Source organism: Panthera leo, chromosome F2 (assembly GCF_018350215.1).
Source record: "Panthera leo isolate Ple1 chromosome F2, P.leo_Ple1_pat1.1, whole genome shotgun sequence".
NCBI classification, from domain to species: Eukaryota; Metazoa; Chordata; class Mammalia; order Carnivora; family Felidae; genus Panthera; species Panthera leo.
In genome coordinates, this window is record NC_056695.1 from 49,452,434 (window position 1) to 49,470,791 (window position 18,358).

The 18,358-nt window shown below is 35.6% G+C and overlaps 1 protein-coding gene across 5 annotated transcripts in view; it reads left to right on the forward strand.

The window, feature by feature from the left end:
- The window catches only part of RIMS2 (regulating synaptic membrane exocytosis 2), a 600,294-nt gene that overhangs the window by 368,940 nt on the left and 212,996 nt on the right, over positions 1–18,358 (forward strand). For all 5 annotated transcript variants that reach the window (XM_042923146.1, XM_042923145.1, XM_042923139.1 and 2 more), the window contains 3 exons: positions 533–601; positions 7,571–7,727; positions 10,103–10,219. In XM_042923146.1, the coding sequence (XP_042779080.1) occupies positions 533–601; positions 7,571–7,727; positions 10,103–10,219 (343 nt within the window). The remainder of the gene's footprint in view (positions 1–532; positions 602–7,570; positions 7,728–10,102; positions 10,220–18,358) is intronic.

Genomic DNA, 18,358 nt, shown 5'->3' on the forward strand with positions numbered 1-18,358 from the left:
AACAGCTAAACTAATACTAAAAGAAAGGTGTCTCTTAAATGATGCTTCTTCTCCATGAGTGTGAAAAAGGAAGAATGGGGTACATTTAATTTATTAGTCATGCATATTAGAAAAAAGCCCATGAATGCTTTTGAAATAACATACTGTCTTGCTTTGAAACTTGTATAGACTTAAGTGTCTTTGTCTAAAAGCATCTAAAACTGACTTGACTTCGCTATTTTTAACTTAGCTTTTTGTTCAATAGATTTTATCAATCAGCATCAAACCACTTACATATATTATTTGGTATTTAATATTATTTCAAGTTTTAGGACATTTAGGAATTCTTTGAAGAGTAATTTAAGAACAATATCTTTACATCATGAAATATGTATGAAAGTAAGTGTGAGCGCACAATGACTTTCTCTACTTTTTATTCTCAGGTGTGTTTCATTCAAAATCCTTTCATTTGGTTTTCAGGTTGATGAGGAGTTTTTTTTTTTTTTCCCTTAATAATCAGCAATTTTAATTATTCCTGTTGTTTGCTTCATAGGGTCAAAAAGAATAAGTGACAGTGAAGTGTCTGACTATGACTGTGATGATGGAATTGGTATAGTATCAGGTAAGAATTGCAGAATTCCTGTGTAGTAATAAGAAGGAAGTGTTATTCACTATTTACCAAAAAAGTAGATTAAATAATGAATAAAATGAGAGAGAAATAACTTGCCTCTTTTTCCCCTTCCCCCAAACAACATTATGGCACTTTAACCTCCTGAATAATTCCAGTTGCTGGAACTCTTATCAATTGTTTGATTGAATATTATTATTGAAAGATGTAAGATAAATGAATATTTCTAACTTTTCTATTTTTAAACTACTCAAAAATAAGGATTTCACCATAAATTTGGAGAGCTATTGTGTAATTAAAACTTCTTTATACTGCATAGCCATGTGAAAAATATGAAAATCTTTTTGATGTCACCAACATACCCAAATATGTCAAATATTTGAATGTGCTTTTTGAAAAAATTTTTACTGTGTTGTGTTGGTTACGTATCAGGTACTGCTTGATTTTGAAATTATGTTATTGAAGTTTAAAATATTGCCTGATTTACGGTTAGAGATTTATCTGGGACTTAAACAAATGTGAAAATGACTTCAAATCCTTGAAATGTGTCACCATTAGAAAGTTGAAGCATCTCCATATTCTTTTTATAAACATGAAAATCAGGATTATGGTATCGTGGTTTCTGAAATATTATCTTTTCATAGGCTCATAACTTTCGTAAATGGTGTACTAATTACATTTACATAAGTATCATACTAACTAAGATTTACACATGTTAATTCTGTTAAAAATATTTTTTCCTTGGGGCACCTGGGTGGCTCAGTCAGTTAAGCATCTGACTTCAGCTCAGGTCATGATCTCGTGGTTTGTGGGTTTGAGTCCCGTGTCGGGCTCTGTGCTGACGGCTCGAAGCCTGGAGCCTGCTTCGGATTCTGTGTCTCCCTCTATCTCTCTCTGCCCCTCTCCCACTCAACCTCTCTCTCTCTCAAAAATAAATAAACATTAAAATTTTTTTTTAATATAGTTTTTCTTGTTTTTAATGTTTTTTGTTTTTTCTTTTTTTTTGTGGGGAGAGAGGAAGAGTGTGAACAGGGGAGGGGCAGAGGAAAGGTGAATCTTTTCCTTTTTTTTAATGTTTATTTACTTATTGAGAGAGAGAGAGAGAGAGAGCGAGCAAGCATGAGTAGGGGAGGGGAAGGGAGAGTGTTAGAGAGAGGGGGAAAGAGAGAGAATCCCAGGCAGGCTCCAGGCTGGTTGTTAGCCCAGAGCCAGACTTGAATTCATGAACCATGAGATTTCAACCTGAGAGAAATCAAGAGTGGGACACCTACCTGACTGAGCCATCCAGATGCCCCAGAAGGAAAGAGAATCTTAAGCAGGCTCCATGCCCGGTGCAGAGCCCGACAGGGGGCTTGATCCCACAACCGTGAGATCATGACCTGAGCTGAAATCAGGAGTCAAAAATCAGACGCTTGACAGACTATGCCACCCAGACACCCCAATGTTCTTTCTTTTAAAGCTCTATCATTAACAGTTCTTTCAACAGAGAATAAATGCTTCAGTCAATAGTTTAATAATTTGACTGTCAGATCAAGCATATCATCCTATATTTCTGTGAAATTTTTCCTAAGGCATTTTAAGTGTGAATTGTATATATACCTATACAGAGAAACTCCCTTACCACCCCCCCCCCCCATGTTAAGTAGCATTTTAAACAACTAGTATAAAAATATAAGAAATAAAATAAACAACTAGTATAAGTCAAGACACCAGTAATCTCTTAATACTTTGTTCCCCATATGCAGAGATTTGTTTTCAACTGCATATTACATACCTGTCAAATTCAAAGTATTAGTTGCAACCATTCAAAACCCTTTTTTAATGTGAACTATCAACCTTTTCTCAATAATGAACAGTTTCAGCTGCTTTATTTAGTTTTTCCAAGTTTCCAAGGCAGGTGTCTTGAAAATTAACTATGTCAGAGGTAATATTTCCCATTTGCTTACTTACTTTGTTTATTCTAAGTCAGAGGTAATTTTTACATTTGCATTGCTAATATTCTTCAAAGTAAATAGAATCTTTGATTGATACTGAAATTTAGGTTTCTCAGGGAAGCAATTACTGGCATGGATTTTGTACTCCAGTGGTGTACTGAGTAGAAGAATGAGAATGGTTATAAACCAGCTATTCTTTGAACAAGTCGACTCACCCCACAATGCAGATAAATGGAATGTGTGTGTGTGTGCACAGTATGAGTTTATAGCCACTTAGACCATTAGTATTATTTTCTACTCTGACCTGAAACAATATGCAAATAAATGCACATAATTTATTTTCCAATGGGAAGGTAGAGTGATGTTTTGATAATTGGCTCTTAAACATCACATATAATATTCTGATTTCCTAAGCTAATTACCTAACCCCAATACTCATTTTTTATCACTTCTGAGTAGCTCTGTACATTATGAGTCATGAACATTTTCTTAAAACTCTATATTTCTGTTTAGTTTTCCTGTGACTGCATTATTTAAGTGTTCTTCTTATACCAACTCTTCCTCTTTTTCTCAATAGTCTCTCTTAAACTACGTGATCATCTCTTTTGTCTCTAAATATTCCCCTACCTTGGATTTCAGTGATGCTCTTTTTATAAATGACTCTCAAATCATTATCAACAGTCCTATTGTCTTTCCCAAGATTCTTTTCCATGTGTGTAACTGTTTGCCTATATGCCTGAAAATATTGTTATCTCCCCCTCTCCAAACTGGTAAACCTTCTAAACTTCTCTAACTCTTTGTAGGATACTCTTAACTTCCTAAGGGGCTAATCAAATGTTAAGATTCATTTATTTCTTCCCTTTTTTTGATCTTGTATCTGATCACAAATTGTTGTTGATTCATATTAGAATGTCCCCAGTCTCCATTGTTGGACTTTTTTCACTGCCTACATTCACTACTCTCGTGTTGACATCTATTTAAAGTTCTGTGCCTTTGGGGCGCCTAAGTGGCTCAGTCGGTTAAGCATCTGACTCCTGATTTTGCCTCAGGTCCTGATCTCATGGTTCAGGAGTTCCAGCCCCACATCAGGATTCATGCTGACTGTCTGGAGCCTACATGGGATTCTCTCTTTCTCCCTCTCTCTCTTCCCCTTCCCCGCTCATGCTCTCTCTCTCTCTCTCTCTTTCTCTCTCAAAAATAAATTAATAAACTTAACAAAAAACAATTAAAAATAATAAAGTCCCGTGCCTTTAAATAGCATCTTTATGCTAAAATTCCAACATGTCCAGTCAAAACTACTTATTTGTAGTCTAAATTTTTATTTTCCACTGCCCATTTGACATTTCTGCTTGGAAATGCAGTAGATATCTTCAACTTAACATGTCTAAGACTGAACTCCTAATCTTTCCCATCAAACCAATGGCAACTCCATTCTTTTTTTACTTGAATTAAAATTTTAGATTTGTTCTTGTCCTTCTCTTCCTCTTATCTCCGACATCAAATCTCATACAGAATGATCCCGATGCCTCTACTTTCAAAATATGTCCAGAATCTGACGACTTGCCATGTCTCCACTGCTGTCATCCTGGTTCGTCTTTTGCCTGACTTACTGCGTTGTCTCATTTCAGTCTATTCTCAGCGTGGCAACTGTAGTGATCCTGTTTAAAGATAGGTCATATTCAGTTTCTGCTCAAAATCTCTAATGGGTTAAAATCACTCAAATCAAGGGGCGCCTTGGTGGCTCAGTTGGTGAAGCAGTCAATTTCGACTCAGGTCATGATCTCATGGTTCATGAGTTCGAGCCCCACATGGGGCTCTGTGCTGTCAGCAGGGAGCCTGCTTTGGATCCTCTGTCCCCCTTTCTCTCTGCCCCTCCCCTGCTCACATTTTTTTCTCTCTCTCTCCCTCCCTCTCCCTCCCTCTCTCAAAAATAAACAAACATTAAAAACAATTAAAATCACTCAGATCAACTGCCAAAAATCTTTACAAAGTGACACGAGGCCCCCGTGATCTTCCTCCTTCCTCCAGGTGTCTCTGATCTCCTCCATTGCCTGCTTCACTCCAAGCACCCTCTTCTCCCTGCCGTTGTGAACGTGTCAGACTGACTCCTATCTTGGGGTCTTTGCACTTGTCTTGGAACAACTCCTCTCTCTCTGTCCACTTGGCAAAGCATCTAACTTCCTTCAACTCTTTCTGAAATGTCAACTTCTCAGTGAGTCCCGTCTACACCTGACAACGCTACATAAAATTGCAAAACGTTTCCCTGTTCTGGCATTTTGATCTCCCTTTACTCTGTTGTTTTCCTCTTAGCACTTTACCACCTTCAAACATATCACATAATTATTTATTGGGATTTTTATTGTTTCCATCACTCCAACTGAAGCGTCAGCTCTACAGGGTCAAGGCTTTTAGTTTTGCTCACTACAGCACACAGAACAGCATCTGGCCTGCATGTACAGTCATAAATACTTGTTGAATGAATGAACGAATGTCCTGATTTTTTCGGTGTGGTCTGTTGCCATCACCAGTTGTCTTACTCCAGAGTTGTACTGCTAGCTGTACGTAGCTAATTTAATTGAAATTGATTTAACATAAGTACATTAAAAATTCAATTCTTCATTAACCCAAACCAGATTTCAAGTGTTCAATAGTCATGAGGGCCTAGTGGCTACTGTATGGGACAGTGCTGATCGAGAACATCTTTACCATTCCAGAGGGTTCTGTTGGACAGTCTATTCTATGTTTTCTAAGATCAATTAATCTTGCTGCAATCTCTCTAACCTTTGGTTTGAATTGTATACTGCTGTCAGCTTCATATTCCTAAATGATTACTTAGATCATGAAAGATGAATGTGGTGTTAGAGCTTAGAGAGAGCCTCGAAGTCCGATAGATTTTGCTTTAAATCCGAGCCCTAGTATTTGGCACTTAATTTCAATTCCCTAGTAAATGTCTCATTGTAAACTTTAGTTGCCTCAGGTATAAAATGGGGATAATATTATCTTCTTTGCCGAGTTGGTTCTATCACATCACTTATACATTCCCGGGAAAGCCTTGTGCTCTGCAAAATCATGGACCAAAAGATCAGACCATTCAAAACCCACGTAGCTTTGTAACCAAAACGCTAAAAATAAAAATGCAAGCACAAGTTTTAAAGGTCACGTTAAGTTTTAAGCAGTAAAAATATTAGATGTAGGATTTGAAAATAAAATGAAGGTATCTGGGTGGAAGGAGTATGTCTAGAAGGAAAAGAGGGTAAGTCTGCAAAGTTATGATGTCAAGGGAAGTACTCACAAACACCAGGAAGAACCCATGCAATAAATACTTCTAAGACGGAGTTTGTGACCGAAGCCGGCCAAAAGGGAGAACATGGGATGAATGGGCATCATATGTGGTTCTGTATTTCTCGGGGTTTCTGCATCCAGCTTTGTTAATGTACTTTGCTTGCAGCTGCTATTATTTGCTGGATGTAGTGGACACTGTTGGTGCCCCACCCATAACCCCTTTGCTTCAGCTGGTTTACTCGTCCTCCGCTACTGTGAATGTTGGCTGCTAAGAACTCACAGCTGCCCCCCTTTTCCGTAGAATTGGCCTTAGACAAACAAAACAATCTCACCTAAGTCCCACTGGCGGTCTTCAGTCAGTGACTGGCTAACGTAGGAGCACAAAAGTCTAGGATCCTCGCCTCAAGTCAGAGCAACACTGGTACAACTCATGTTCCAGAGGCTTCAGGGGGATCTGACTGAGGTCAATGCTTGTGCTTCGTTTCTTCCCATGCCCTATTCTGCTCTTCTAATTCCTTTTTCCTGAGGCCACTCCTTCAATCATTCGTGCCCACCCACTTCTTTCTCTTGCTCTATTTCTCAGGAACCAACTTCAGATAATACTGCAGCATGTTAACATGTTGGGAAAAATCACATACGAACCAATACTTTCTCTGAGTTATTTCTGAAACAAGTGTTGTAGCAGAACACTTAGTAAAGTACCCAGCAGAGTTCCTGGCACGTAGTGAAAAGTCAAAAGCAGCCATGATGAACACGATAAAGATAATGGTGGTGGAGATAATCTCACTTCCTGCTCAGAAATGTTCAGGGTTTTTTCCACGACAAGACTCCTGATGTTTTAGATAGATACAACTTGAGTCAGACTTACCAAACTATTTCCCTACTTTTGCACCACATAGTACTGCTGTTTTTCTACCAACTTTGAATTCCTTCTACTTTCTTCCCATCTGTCAAATATCAGTTGCTTTCCAAGATTCATTTGAGTTATATCACTTCTATTACGCTTTTTTTCTAAGCGTGTCAAATCGTTGGGCAGTTTCCCTCCTCCGAATTGTCGTGTTTTTATTTTCAGTCATCTATTGTATCTCAGCCCTGTCAAGCACTATAAGAAAAGCCATTTACACAGGTACTTCAGATAGCATTCAGAATGCTTTCTAATATTGTTTATCTCTTAAAGAAATAATCATAGACTTTTATGAACTTTTGTGAAGTTAATCGTTTTGAATATTTATAGTTGTTGAGACGTACCTGAAGCTCTTTTATTTCATTGAAGAGATGACAATGTTTTTAGAATAAACTTGCATCCTTTATTAAAGATAATTAACTGCCTACGGGCACCTGGGTGGCTCAGTCAGTTAAGCGTCTGACTCTTGATTTTGGCTCAGGTCATGATTTCATGGTTTGCGGCAGAATCAAGCCCCATGTCGGGCTCCGCACTGACAGTGCAGAGCCTGCTTGGGATTCTCTCTCTCCCTGTCTCTTTGCACCAACCCCCTTCACTCTCTCTTTCTCTCTCAAAAATAAATAGACTTTAACAAAAAGATAATTCGCTATATATAAAAGTTTTAGTCTACCTAGCACAATTAAAATATTTTTATATTATAGTACTATGTTTTGTTCATTATGCTTTACATTTAATAGAGTCAAAGACTTTCAACTTCACCAACATTTAATTTTTTCACTAAAGTACAAAATACAAAAGGACTTAGTGGGTAGATAACTGTACTTTTAATCTTTGTACCTTTAGATTATCGACACGATGGTCGAGATCTTCAAAGCTCAACATTATCAGTGCCAGAACAAGTAATGTCATCAAACCATTGCTCACCAACAGGATCTCCTCACCGAGTAGATGTTATAGGAAGGACTAGATCATGGTCACCTAGTGTCCCTCCTCCACAAAGGTAAGATACCATATACATTTTATTTGTAGGATGGTATGAAAAACCTATTTATCACAAAGAATCATTACTAATCTCTAAAGGCAATAAATTCTTACAGAAAAAAAGTTACTGAAGGAAAAGCAAATATTCTCTTCAATAAACTAAATAGTGAGAGTCAAATAAAATATGGGCCACTTTGTAACTCTGGTTAAAGTATGTATTCTTTTATGTGAGAGTTGAAGATTTTAAAGAAGATCCCGCTTTCAGTTACTTATCCGTACTGAGCAGATCTAGTTAGAACCAATTAACTATACTCATGAGTGATATTAGTATTGATAATTTAAGAAATAGGAAAAAATAAACATCTGATGGGGTTTCTAGGTTAGGAGCAATCATGCAAAGAATTAAAAAGGATGCACGGGTAGAGGGAAGAATGGCTCAGAAAACCTCCAGTGCCTGGTGGAAAACTCTAAGCAATCCTGTTAAAGACAGAGACGCTTAAAGGAATAAGAGCCATGGAAATAATGTATTTATTGACAAGATATATTTACATAATTCACATTTTACATACGTTACATTTTACATTAAGAAAATTTGAACTCTTAGAATGATAGTCGTATAATGCCTATTTTAAATGAATAATTGAGTTAGTTTTAGCTTTAGAAATTTTCCTTGTAATTTTAATTTTACACATAGTATTGGACTAAGAGAACTTAAGATTGTTACATTTATAAATTTAATTTATTTAATATATATGAATACAAGCACTTAGAAAGTGTTTACTTAATTTAGACACAAAGTAATTACAAAGAAAATATATTAAATTTATAAACATTGTTTAAATTGTTTGAAGATTTTGATTTTACTAAGTTTGTAAATGAGACTAAAACTATTAAAAGTCTTCTGAAAAGTAATTGCTTAAATGTGGTAGACCTATCAATAGAATATTTGTAATCTGAAATTTAAAGTTTAAGAGAGGGGCATCCAGGCGACTGGCCGGTTAAACGTCGGACTTCAGCTCAGGTCATGATCTCGCAGTTTGTGAGTTCGAGTCCCGCGTCGGGCTCTGCGCTGACAGCTCAGAGCCTGGAGCCTGCTTCCGATTCTGTGTCTCCGCCTCTCTCTGCCCCTCCCATACACGTGCTCTGTGTCTCAATAATAAATAAATGTTTTTAAAAATTGGAAAAAAAAATAGTTTGAGAGAGAACTGGATTTTGAATTTTAACTTTAATAAATTAAGCCATTCCTTATTTTTTTAAGTTTATTTATTTGTATTTGTCTTGAGACAGAGAGAGTTGGGTAGGAGAGAGAGAGAGAGAGGGAGAGGGAGAGAAGCCTAAGCAGGCTCTGCACATGCGCAGAGCTCCACATGGGGCTTGAACTCACGAACTGTGAGATCATGACCCCAGCCAAAATCAAGAGTAGGACGCTTAACCAACTGAGTCACCTAGGTGCCCCACCATTCCTTATTTAAAAAGGAAAAAAGAAAAAAGAGGGATGCTTGACTTTTTACCAGGAAAAGAATATCTGAACATACCTAAAGAAAATAGGCAAAGTTTTAGAATACATTCAGCTACACCTAATAGAAAGCCCATAATAAGAGCTCATATAAGAAGTTTATTCTATCATGAAAATGAAGTGTGTAAGTAGACAATCCAGGCCAAGAATGTTGACTTTATTTTTTTATTATTTTTTTTTTTAATTTTTTTTTTCAACGTTTTTTATTTATTTTTGGGACAGAGAGAGACAGAGCATGAACGGGGGAGGGGCAGAGAGAGAGGGAGACACAGAATCGGAAACAGGCTCCAGGCTCCGAGCCATCAGCCCAGAGCCTGACGCGGGGCTGGGACTCACGGACCGCGAGATCGTGACCTGGCTGAAGTCGGACGCTTAACCGACTGCGCCACCCAGGCGCCCCCAAGAATGTTGACTTTAAAAAGTCATCATTGATCAGTTATAAAGACTTCAGTTTAGATTGTAAAAAACTGATAAAAGTCATATCCCTAAGACAAGATACAGCAATATTAACTATAAGCAACATGCTGAACTCATTTTCTCCACACAGATTTATTCCTCCTTCTGTATTTTATATAAGAATTACTACTAGAAACGTGGGAGTTGTCCATTAATAATTTTGATAATTCTTATCTCTATCCCCATTGATATTAGCTTAGTTTTATGTTTATATCTGTTATAGCAACAATCTAACTTCCCTGTCAACCTCCAGTTGAAATGTATCCCATTAGCCAGAGGTTCAGTCAGTTAAAACAAAAATCTCGGACTTGACATTAGAGTGATTTTTGTCTTTTTCTACTTTCTTTATTAATAAACCTCATTTCTTAATGTAGTATATGATCATGGTTTATTAAGACATTTAATGGATTTTGCTATTTCAGTCGGAATGTGGAACAGGGACTTCGAGGAACACGCTCTACTGCTGGACATTATAATACAATTAGCCGAATGGATAGACATCGTGTCATGGATGACCATTATTCTCCAGATAGAGACAGGTAAATAGGATTAAATCCTATTAGAGCTTATTATAATCGCTGCCTTCAGGAAGAAGGTATTACCATAAAATATTTTCATACTGAACTTGGATATTTGTCATCTTATTTTTGAAAGCCATTTCCTTTATAATTCCTACATTCATTCTTATGACCACCAGGTAAAAAAAAAAAAAAAATGAAACAAACAAGAACAAACTTTTCGTTGGTTTAAAAAAAAAATCATCTTGCTCTTGCCGTTTTGGTCCTTTGTTAACTCAAACCAGTTAAGTTAGTGAGTTTTCACATGAGGTTATAAGGACAATATAATGAAAATGACAAGTTTTATTATTTTAACATTATCATAACCAGTCATTACCTGTAAAAATACTTTGACGAGACAAGCCTGGTTTGTTTTGGAAACTGACACAAAAACTAATTCACAAAGAGGTTTTTCCTCATGGCTTTCAGTAAACCTTTTCCGCATCTTAAAGCATTATGGTTGTTGATTGCTGGATTTGGAGGAATTCTCTGAATTTGCTCCACTAAATGTGACATACTTAGAAATGACATATGTTTCAATGCATATGATAATTACTACTAGTTTGCTTTTAAGTTAAGCCAATTGATTAACCCTCTAATTCTTGGTTTGGTTATATATAAAATGAAAAATGCTATGGTATTTCCCCCACACTATCAAATGGGTTTGAGATGAGGATTAGGAAAGAAAGCTTAATTTACTCTTCAGAGAATATTATGATAAAATCACAAGGAAACTCAGAAGTCGCTTTGTGAGCATCCTAAACCGATTTTTAAAAAGACATTTAAATCAACTGATATGAGAAGTTCCCAATATTTATCATTGTCAGTACTTATGAATTTAATTGTTTTTGTCTAAATCAAGGGTTATAGTCAATTCGGGCTTATAATTTTATCGTGTTGAGTACACTTTTCCAAAAGAAAAGATAGGGAACGTCTATCTATAGTCTTCAATAGTGGCGAACAAGTATTGGCTTTTGTGTCTGAGATCTAAGAAGAAGGAAGTTATTAAATTAATATCTTTATGAGTTGTCCAATGAAAGTTAATGTAGTATTTTATTTCTTTTTCATTTGTTTAACTTTTTCATCGTGATCTGTGTTTTTAGGGGTAATTATTGATATGGTACCTATAGAAATGGTTTCACATCAAGTACAATACTAAGTGAAAGATCCCTTGTTGGCATGATTAGGAGTTGGAAGGAGTCATATTAGGCTGGGTGAACGACTACTTTTGTTGCCTTATAGAATTCTAATGAGTTTGATAATCTCTGGAAATTATTCATGTAGCAGTTCATAAACTCTTTGCTGTTTGAAAGATTGGTAAGGACACGACAAAAGAAAAAAATGTCTGAAATGACTTTAAATCCTTCAAGTTTATGTAGTTTTTCTTTAAGGAGAAATGGACCTGATATTTTCTCTGAAGACAATATGGTCTAAATCTTGCAGAGAAGAACAGAGTAAAATTAACCTCTCGAATTATCCTCACAAACAAAATTGTCACTATTATATCAAACACATAATAATTTATCAATATTTTAAGACAAAAGGCCATAGTAGTAATGTTAAAAAAAAGTTGCTGTTCAATCCTTGGTATATAGTTAATATAGTCATAATTGATATGTCATTTTATTTTTCTTGTTTATTTTATAACTTTCTGAATCTTCAGTTTGGCAAAATGTTCAAATAATTCAGAGGTTTTGGAAGCATTTGATCCCTGAAGTTTCAGCAAGTCTTTAGAGTGCTATAGATTACCAGATTATAATTACTCCTTGTTGGGAGATGTTTAAAATTTTTTTTTAATTTTTTTAAACATTTATTTATTTTTGAGACAGAGAGAGAGCATGAACAGGGGAGGGTCAGAGAAAAAGGGAGACACAGAATCTGAAACAGACTCCAGGCTCTGAGCTGTCAGCACAGAGCCCGATGCGGGGCTCGAACCCACAGACCGCGAGATCATGACCTGAGCCGAAGTCGGCCGCTTAACCGACTGAGCCACCCAGGCGCCCCTAAAATTTTTTTAATTAGTAAAATAGAATTTCTTTTATATAGGACTACAAAACTATTTCTAATATATTAGCTTTGAGTTATCTGTGTAATGATTGCTTATTAACATGAGGAATCAAAAATCAAAAAGTATAGTATTATCCATGTTAGGTAGCCTATCACATTATTAAACAATGGGTTCTTGATTTCTGTTTTATCCTTTATATTCTAAATATTCTAAAAGATTTTCAATAATAGAATGCATGTGAAGGCATCGTAATTTTTATGCACTGTTTAGAAGGTAAGAATACCCTAGAAGTCTTACAGTGAATTTTTGTGAATAGCATTTTATAGAGTCAGTCAGTAATACTGTTAATTAAAAAACCTAAAAGAGAATTTCCTTTGAGATAGTAAGTAAAATTTAGGCATTTTGAGGAGTGCATTAACTTTTCTTGTCAGTAATAATTGGGGCACTGGACCAGAATATTCTATTTAATATACTCTTTTCTTTTATAGGATTTGGAACCAAATGGCATTGGGTTTGAATTTAGGCTTTTTATTACTTGCTAGCTGTGTTACTTTGGGAAAATTAACATGTTTGACGCTTGATTTCTTTATCTATAAAGTTAGAACATAGTACCAACTTCATAGAGTTGTTGGGTAGATTAAATGACACAGCACCTCCGGTTGCAATACTGAACTTAGATATTTGTACTCAAAACATGTGCCTTACCTTTAACATTTTAGAGGATCTTGTGGCTTACAGATAAGTGACATTTTAATGTGCCTATTAAGTAGAAATATGAGAAATCAGTTAATACAGGTATTTGTAAAAAAAGCTTTAGAGTGTAGAAACGTGAGTTGGACCTTGAAAAACGGAGAGGTTTATTCAGGAGAGAACAAGAGCATAAATACAGAGGCAGAACACACATATATATCAGAAAGACCCAGTGTGAATGAAGACTTGACATACTGGAAAGTTGTGCATAAAGATAATGACTTTGACATTGGCTATATTGGATGAAAAATACTACTATTCGGCATTAATGTATAGTATCTGGCTAAACTAAGTGATACGAGGAAATATAGTATTCATATCCTTATAGGTGGTGTTAAAAAGAATCCTATATCAACATTTGATTGGATCTTTATATCTCTGCACATCTCTGTTATCATTAGTCAAAATCCTATTCTGTGTTGAAAAGAAAATAGGTTCTTTATATCTATTAGCTAAAATGATGAATTATAACATTATTCATCTTCTTCTCCATCCCCCCGCCCCCATACTTTTTGGATCATTGTTTCTCTGGTAAATCCTGGTAACACTACTAGGAACATAATTTTCCTGGGACAACTTATGTGGCTTTCATATTAGAAATCACTTCAAGAGCTTGTTTACATGAGTTAAGTTAGTATTAGAATAATTATAGAGTACTAGATAATATTTCTGTAACATGTCAGAGATATCCTGCAGTATTCGTTTTTATGTCTGTCCTGGAGACCAAAATATATTGGGTACCTTTAATTTTATGCAGTATACTTTTAGGACAATGACAAAAAATACTATTAACACTGGCCTAAGATATATTACTTCATAAGTGTTTTTCTGTTGTGCATTTATATCCTAAAAAGAAAAATGCCATGTTATGTGGATCTCTAGGATACCTCACACACTTAGGCCATTTCTCTACTTTTTGTCAGCCAACCAGCTACCAGAAAGTGTCCAACTGACCCATAACTATTTATTGTTTTCTTGGTCTTTTTAGTTATCAACTATGAGGGAACCATATCTCTGAAAGTTTGAAAATACAGAGAAAGTAAATGAAAAAAAAAACCTCTTGTTACAAAAATAATTTTATTTATTTTATTTATTAATTTTATTTATGTAAATTTTATATAATAAATAAATAAATTTTATTTATGTAATTTTATATAAATAAAATTTATTAATTTTATTTATGTAAATAATTTTACAAAAATGTTTTATTTATTACACTTCAGGAGTAAATTTTAACATACCTCGATCATACTGAATTAATTTTAGGAACTACAAAGTAGCCAAACATTAACAATATAAAAGACACAGAACAGAAAGCTTTGCATTAAGGTGAGATTGTTGGAAACTTTGCTTTCAAAAGCTATAGGTTATTTCAGAATGAGATATTTTATTTCCTCCTTTTGCAGTCCTGTTTGTTTGGTGGTTTTTAAAAGGGGACCTTCAGGCTCATCTGATATAATGGAAGGATAATTCATTATAAATACAATTTTGTTCTGTCTTTAAAGATTTTATTTCTTAATAAGACTCGAAGTATGTCTAGAAATTGGATCAGTAATCCAGTTCAATTCTTTGAATACTGAGAATTTCCATTATGATTTTTGAATCTTAATCCCTTTTTTCAGTTTTTAAAATTTAGTAATTTTTTTAATTTTCTATTTTTTTCTTTTACTCTGCTCAACTTTTTTAAAAAATTCAAAAAGATTGGATGAATTACAATTTTTAACATAATTTTTTAAGTCATTACTTAACTCATTATGTATATTCAAGACAGTAGTGTTTGCTTAGGTTTAATAATTCCATTAAGCTTGGAAGAAAAGTAAGCATGGTTTAACTGAGAAGAGTAAATGAAATATTTTTAAATTGTACCGAGTGGATGTGGCCAAGAGTCTTAGATAAATCTCTGGATCTTAGGTAGATTTTACTACCAAAACAGTGTGGTTCATTTTATGTACTAGTCATCCATGCATTTTTTATAGTTTTCAACAGAATCTTAAGGGGGATCATGACCAGATTAGGTTAAGAGGAATAACATGACTATAGAAAAGTATGCATTCCGAGTTCTCCAGAGAAACAGAACCAGTAGAATAGATAGATAGTAAGGAATTGGCTCGCACTGTGATGGAGGAGGTTGAAAAGTCCTCCCATCTGGTCTATGCACCCTGGAGACCCATGAAATGATGGTATAATTCAGTCCAGGTCTGAAGGCCTGAGAACCAGGGAAGCCAGGAAATCCTCGTGTGAGGGCCAGAGAGATAAGACATGTCCAGCTCTAAAATGAGGCAGGAAAAAGGGAGGAATTCTTCCTTCTGCCTACTTTGTTTTGCTGTGACTCTCACCAGATTGTATGATGCTCACTCAGACTGAGAAGGACAATCTACTGAGTCCACTGATTCAAATGTTAATATCATCCGGAAACATCCTCACTGACACACCCAGAAATAACACTTAATATGAGCATTCCTCGGGCTATTTAAATTCACTATCACAAAAAGGGAAATAAACTGATGTTTGACAAAGGTAGTCCTCCCTTAATGTTTCCTTTTTCTTTACAGAGACAAAATTAAATCCCAGGCTCCTCCAGGAAAATGTAAGAAATTGGATGACAATATATATGTTCTATGAGTTTGAAAATTTTAATAAGCTTTGAAGTTTACCTCTTTTCATTGGTCAAGTTATTTTCAGAGAAAATCTATTTGTTCTTAAGGCAATAAATCCCAACATCACAACTGTTGGGTATTATTTCCACTCTGTAGAGCCAGGAAATTCTTTTCTGAATACTGTTTTATTTATTTTCTTATACTACAAAAGTTTGTAATGTTCTGTTTACATTTCTAGAATGTCTCTATGATTATGTGAACCATTGCTGTTTTTGGAGGCTCACCATGAAAATAGCATAATTCTGTTTTTACTTTTTAATTCAATCCAAAATGTACTGATTGAGTGTGCAAAGATTTAAAATAGACATTATCCTGGCCTAGATAAACAGAAGATCCAACTAATTATACCAGCTCATATATCCCAACTAATTATATTATATAATATACCAACTAATTATAAAACATAGAAGACTGTAAGGCCTAAGTATAATATTATTAGAACAGATTGGAGAGAGAATTACTTGCTTGAGTATTGGAAAAAAGCTTCAAAGGCAAATTGGACTTTAAAGATCAAGTAGAATTTTCAAAGGCCATGAAGTGGGGACATGGTGAGAATGATGGCATTCTTTGCAGAGTGATGAGCACTAACAAAGTCTTGGAGTCAGGAAAGTGGGGGGAGGGGGGATATTTAGAGAATCTTCCATGGTCTGGTGTGTCTAGATAAAATATTACAGTATGGGAGATAGGAAGTGATAGGATATGAAGATTGAAGGTAGTTTAGAACTTAATTAGTATGCCATGTAAGGGAATATATATACTTATATTTGATATGTGAAACCATTGAAGGATTTGGAGCAAAGTTTGTACATGATCAGAAGCATAATTTGCAAATATACTTCAAATAGAGTGAAGAATAGATTACATCAGGAAAGGGTTGGTTTTGAAGGGAAACGGTAGATTATTTCAGTAGACTTGGTAAGCCTGATTTACGGTAGTGGCAGAAGAAAAAGAAGAGACAAATCTGAGTTATTTAGGCATTAGAACTAGCAAGGTTTATAAATCAATTAAATGTGGAAAATAAGGAAAATGGAGGAGTTAAACTATGAGATTTAAAAAAAAATTTTTTTAATGTTTATTTTTGAAAGAGAGAGAGAGAGAGACAGAGCTTGAACAGGGGAGGGGCAGAGAGAGAGGGAGACAGAATTGAAGCAGGCTCCAGGCTCCAAGCTGTCAGCACAGAGCCCGACACAGGGCTTGAACTCACAGACTACAAGATCATGACCTGAGCTGAAGTCGGACGCTCAATAGACTGAGCCACCCAGGTGCCCCAAATTATGAGATTTTTAAAAGTTGGTTTATTAAGTAAATATTTAAACCCTTAGTTAAAACGGGGATTACGGGAAGAGGAATACTAAGTTTCAAGGGAGAGTTAACTGTATTTGAAGCTAGAGGGTCTTTTGGAGATCGTGGAGTCCTAGATTCTAAAGACGTACCTGAAGGATTGCTGTTGTAGATTAAGGGTGAAGCCGAATGCATAGGGACTAATCCCCTCACACCCTTGTTAGCCAGTCATTCTGATTTTATTGGATTCCTAATTGCTGGTTTTACATAAAAATCTGTTCAAAAAAAAAAAACAAAAAAAACGGTGATCTTCTGTTCAAAAAGAAAGTTTAAAAACCACTGCTCCAGCCCCCTCATTTCACAAATGCAGCACCAGACGTCCAAATAGGCAAGTGTCTTGTTCAAACCTCAAAATTAACATGTGTTTTTCTGAAGTATCTACATGACACTCAGGCAGCCATGTGGAGAGCCCAGGAAGCAGCTGGGAATGTGTTGTGAAACCCAAAGAAAAATGAAAGCTAAAAAAAGTGAGAGTTTACAACTATAAAAGCAAATAATATTATCCAGAAAGAATGTGTTGGAATATAAAGTTTGAGGAACACATCTTGGGAACCCATTGCCTCTAAGGAATAAAGAGAGAGAGAATCCAGTAAATGAAATGCATTAAAGAAGCAGTTAGCTAGACGGGAGACCAGGCCATAAGAGCCTGAATTTTGGCTTAAGGAAGACCTAAGTTTGAATCCCAGTCCAGCTACTTACTATCTGGCTGTGGGCAGATACTCACAGCCTCAGTTGTTTGGTCTGTGGCAATACTAGACCCTACCTCAAAGAGTTGTTACGAGAAATAAATGAGATAAAGTTGACAAAACTTTAATGGAGTACTTGTTACATAGTTAAGTGTTACATAAATACTATTTAAAAACATTTTTTAATGTTTATTTTATTTTTGAGAGAGAGAAAGAGAGAGAGAGAGAATGGGGAAGGGGCAGAGAGAGAGAGGGAGACACAGAATCTGAAGCAAGCTCCAGGCTCTAAGCTTGGCACAGAGGCCGATGTGGAGCTCAAACCCACAAACCGCGAGATCGTGACCTGAGCCAAAGTCGGATGCTTAACCGACTGAGCCATCCAGGTGCCCCTATAAATACTATTTTTAATAGCCAGAGAGAATCATGTTTCAAAAACCAAGAGAAGAGAGAATGTCAAGAAGAGGTTGAAAATCAGTGTGTAACACCATAAATAAATGTAATATGATGAAGATCAAGAAGTTGAAGGATTTTTTTAGGATTTCACAGGTAACATTCACAGGATAGCTTCAAGGGAAATGTAGAGGTTGCAGTCACATCATGGTAAGCTTAAAGCATGAATGCATGAAGTGGTGACAAGAATTGTAGATGTGGCTAAGATGTCGAATGTTGTGAAGGAAAG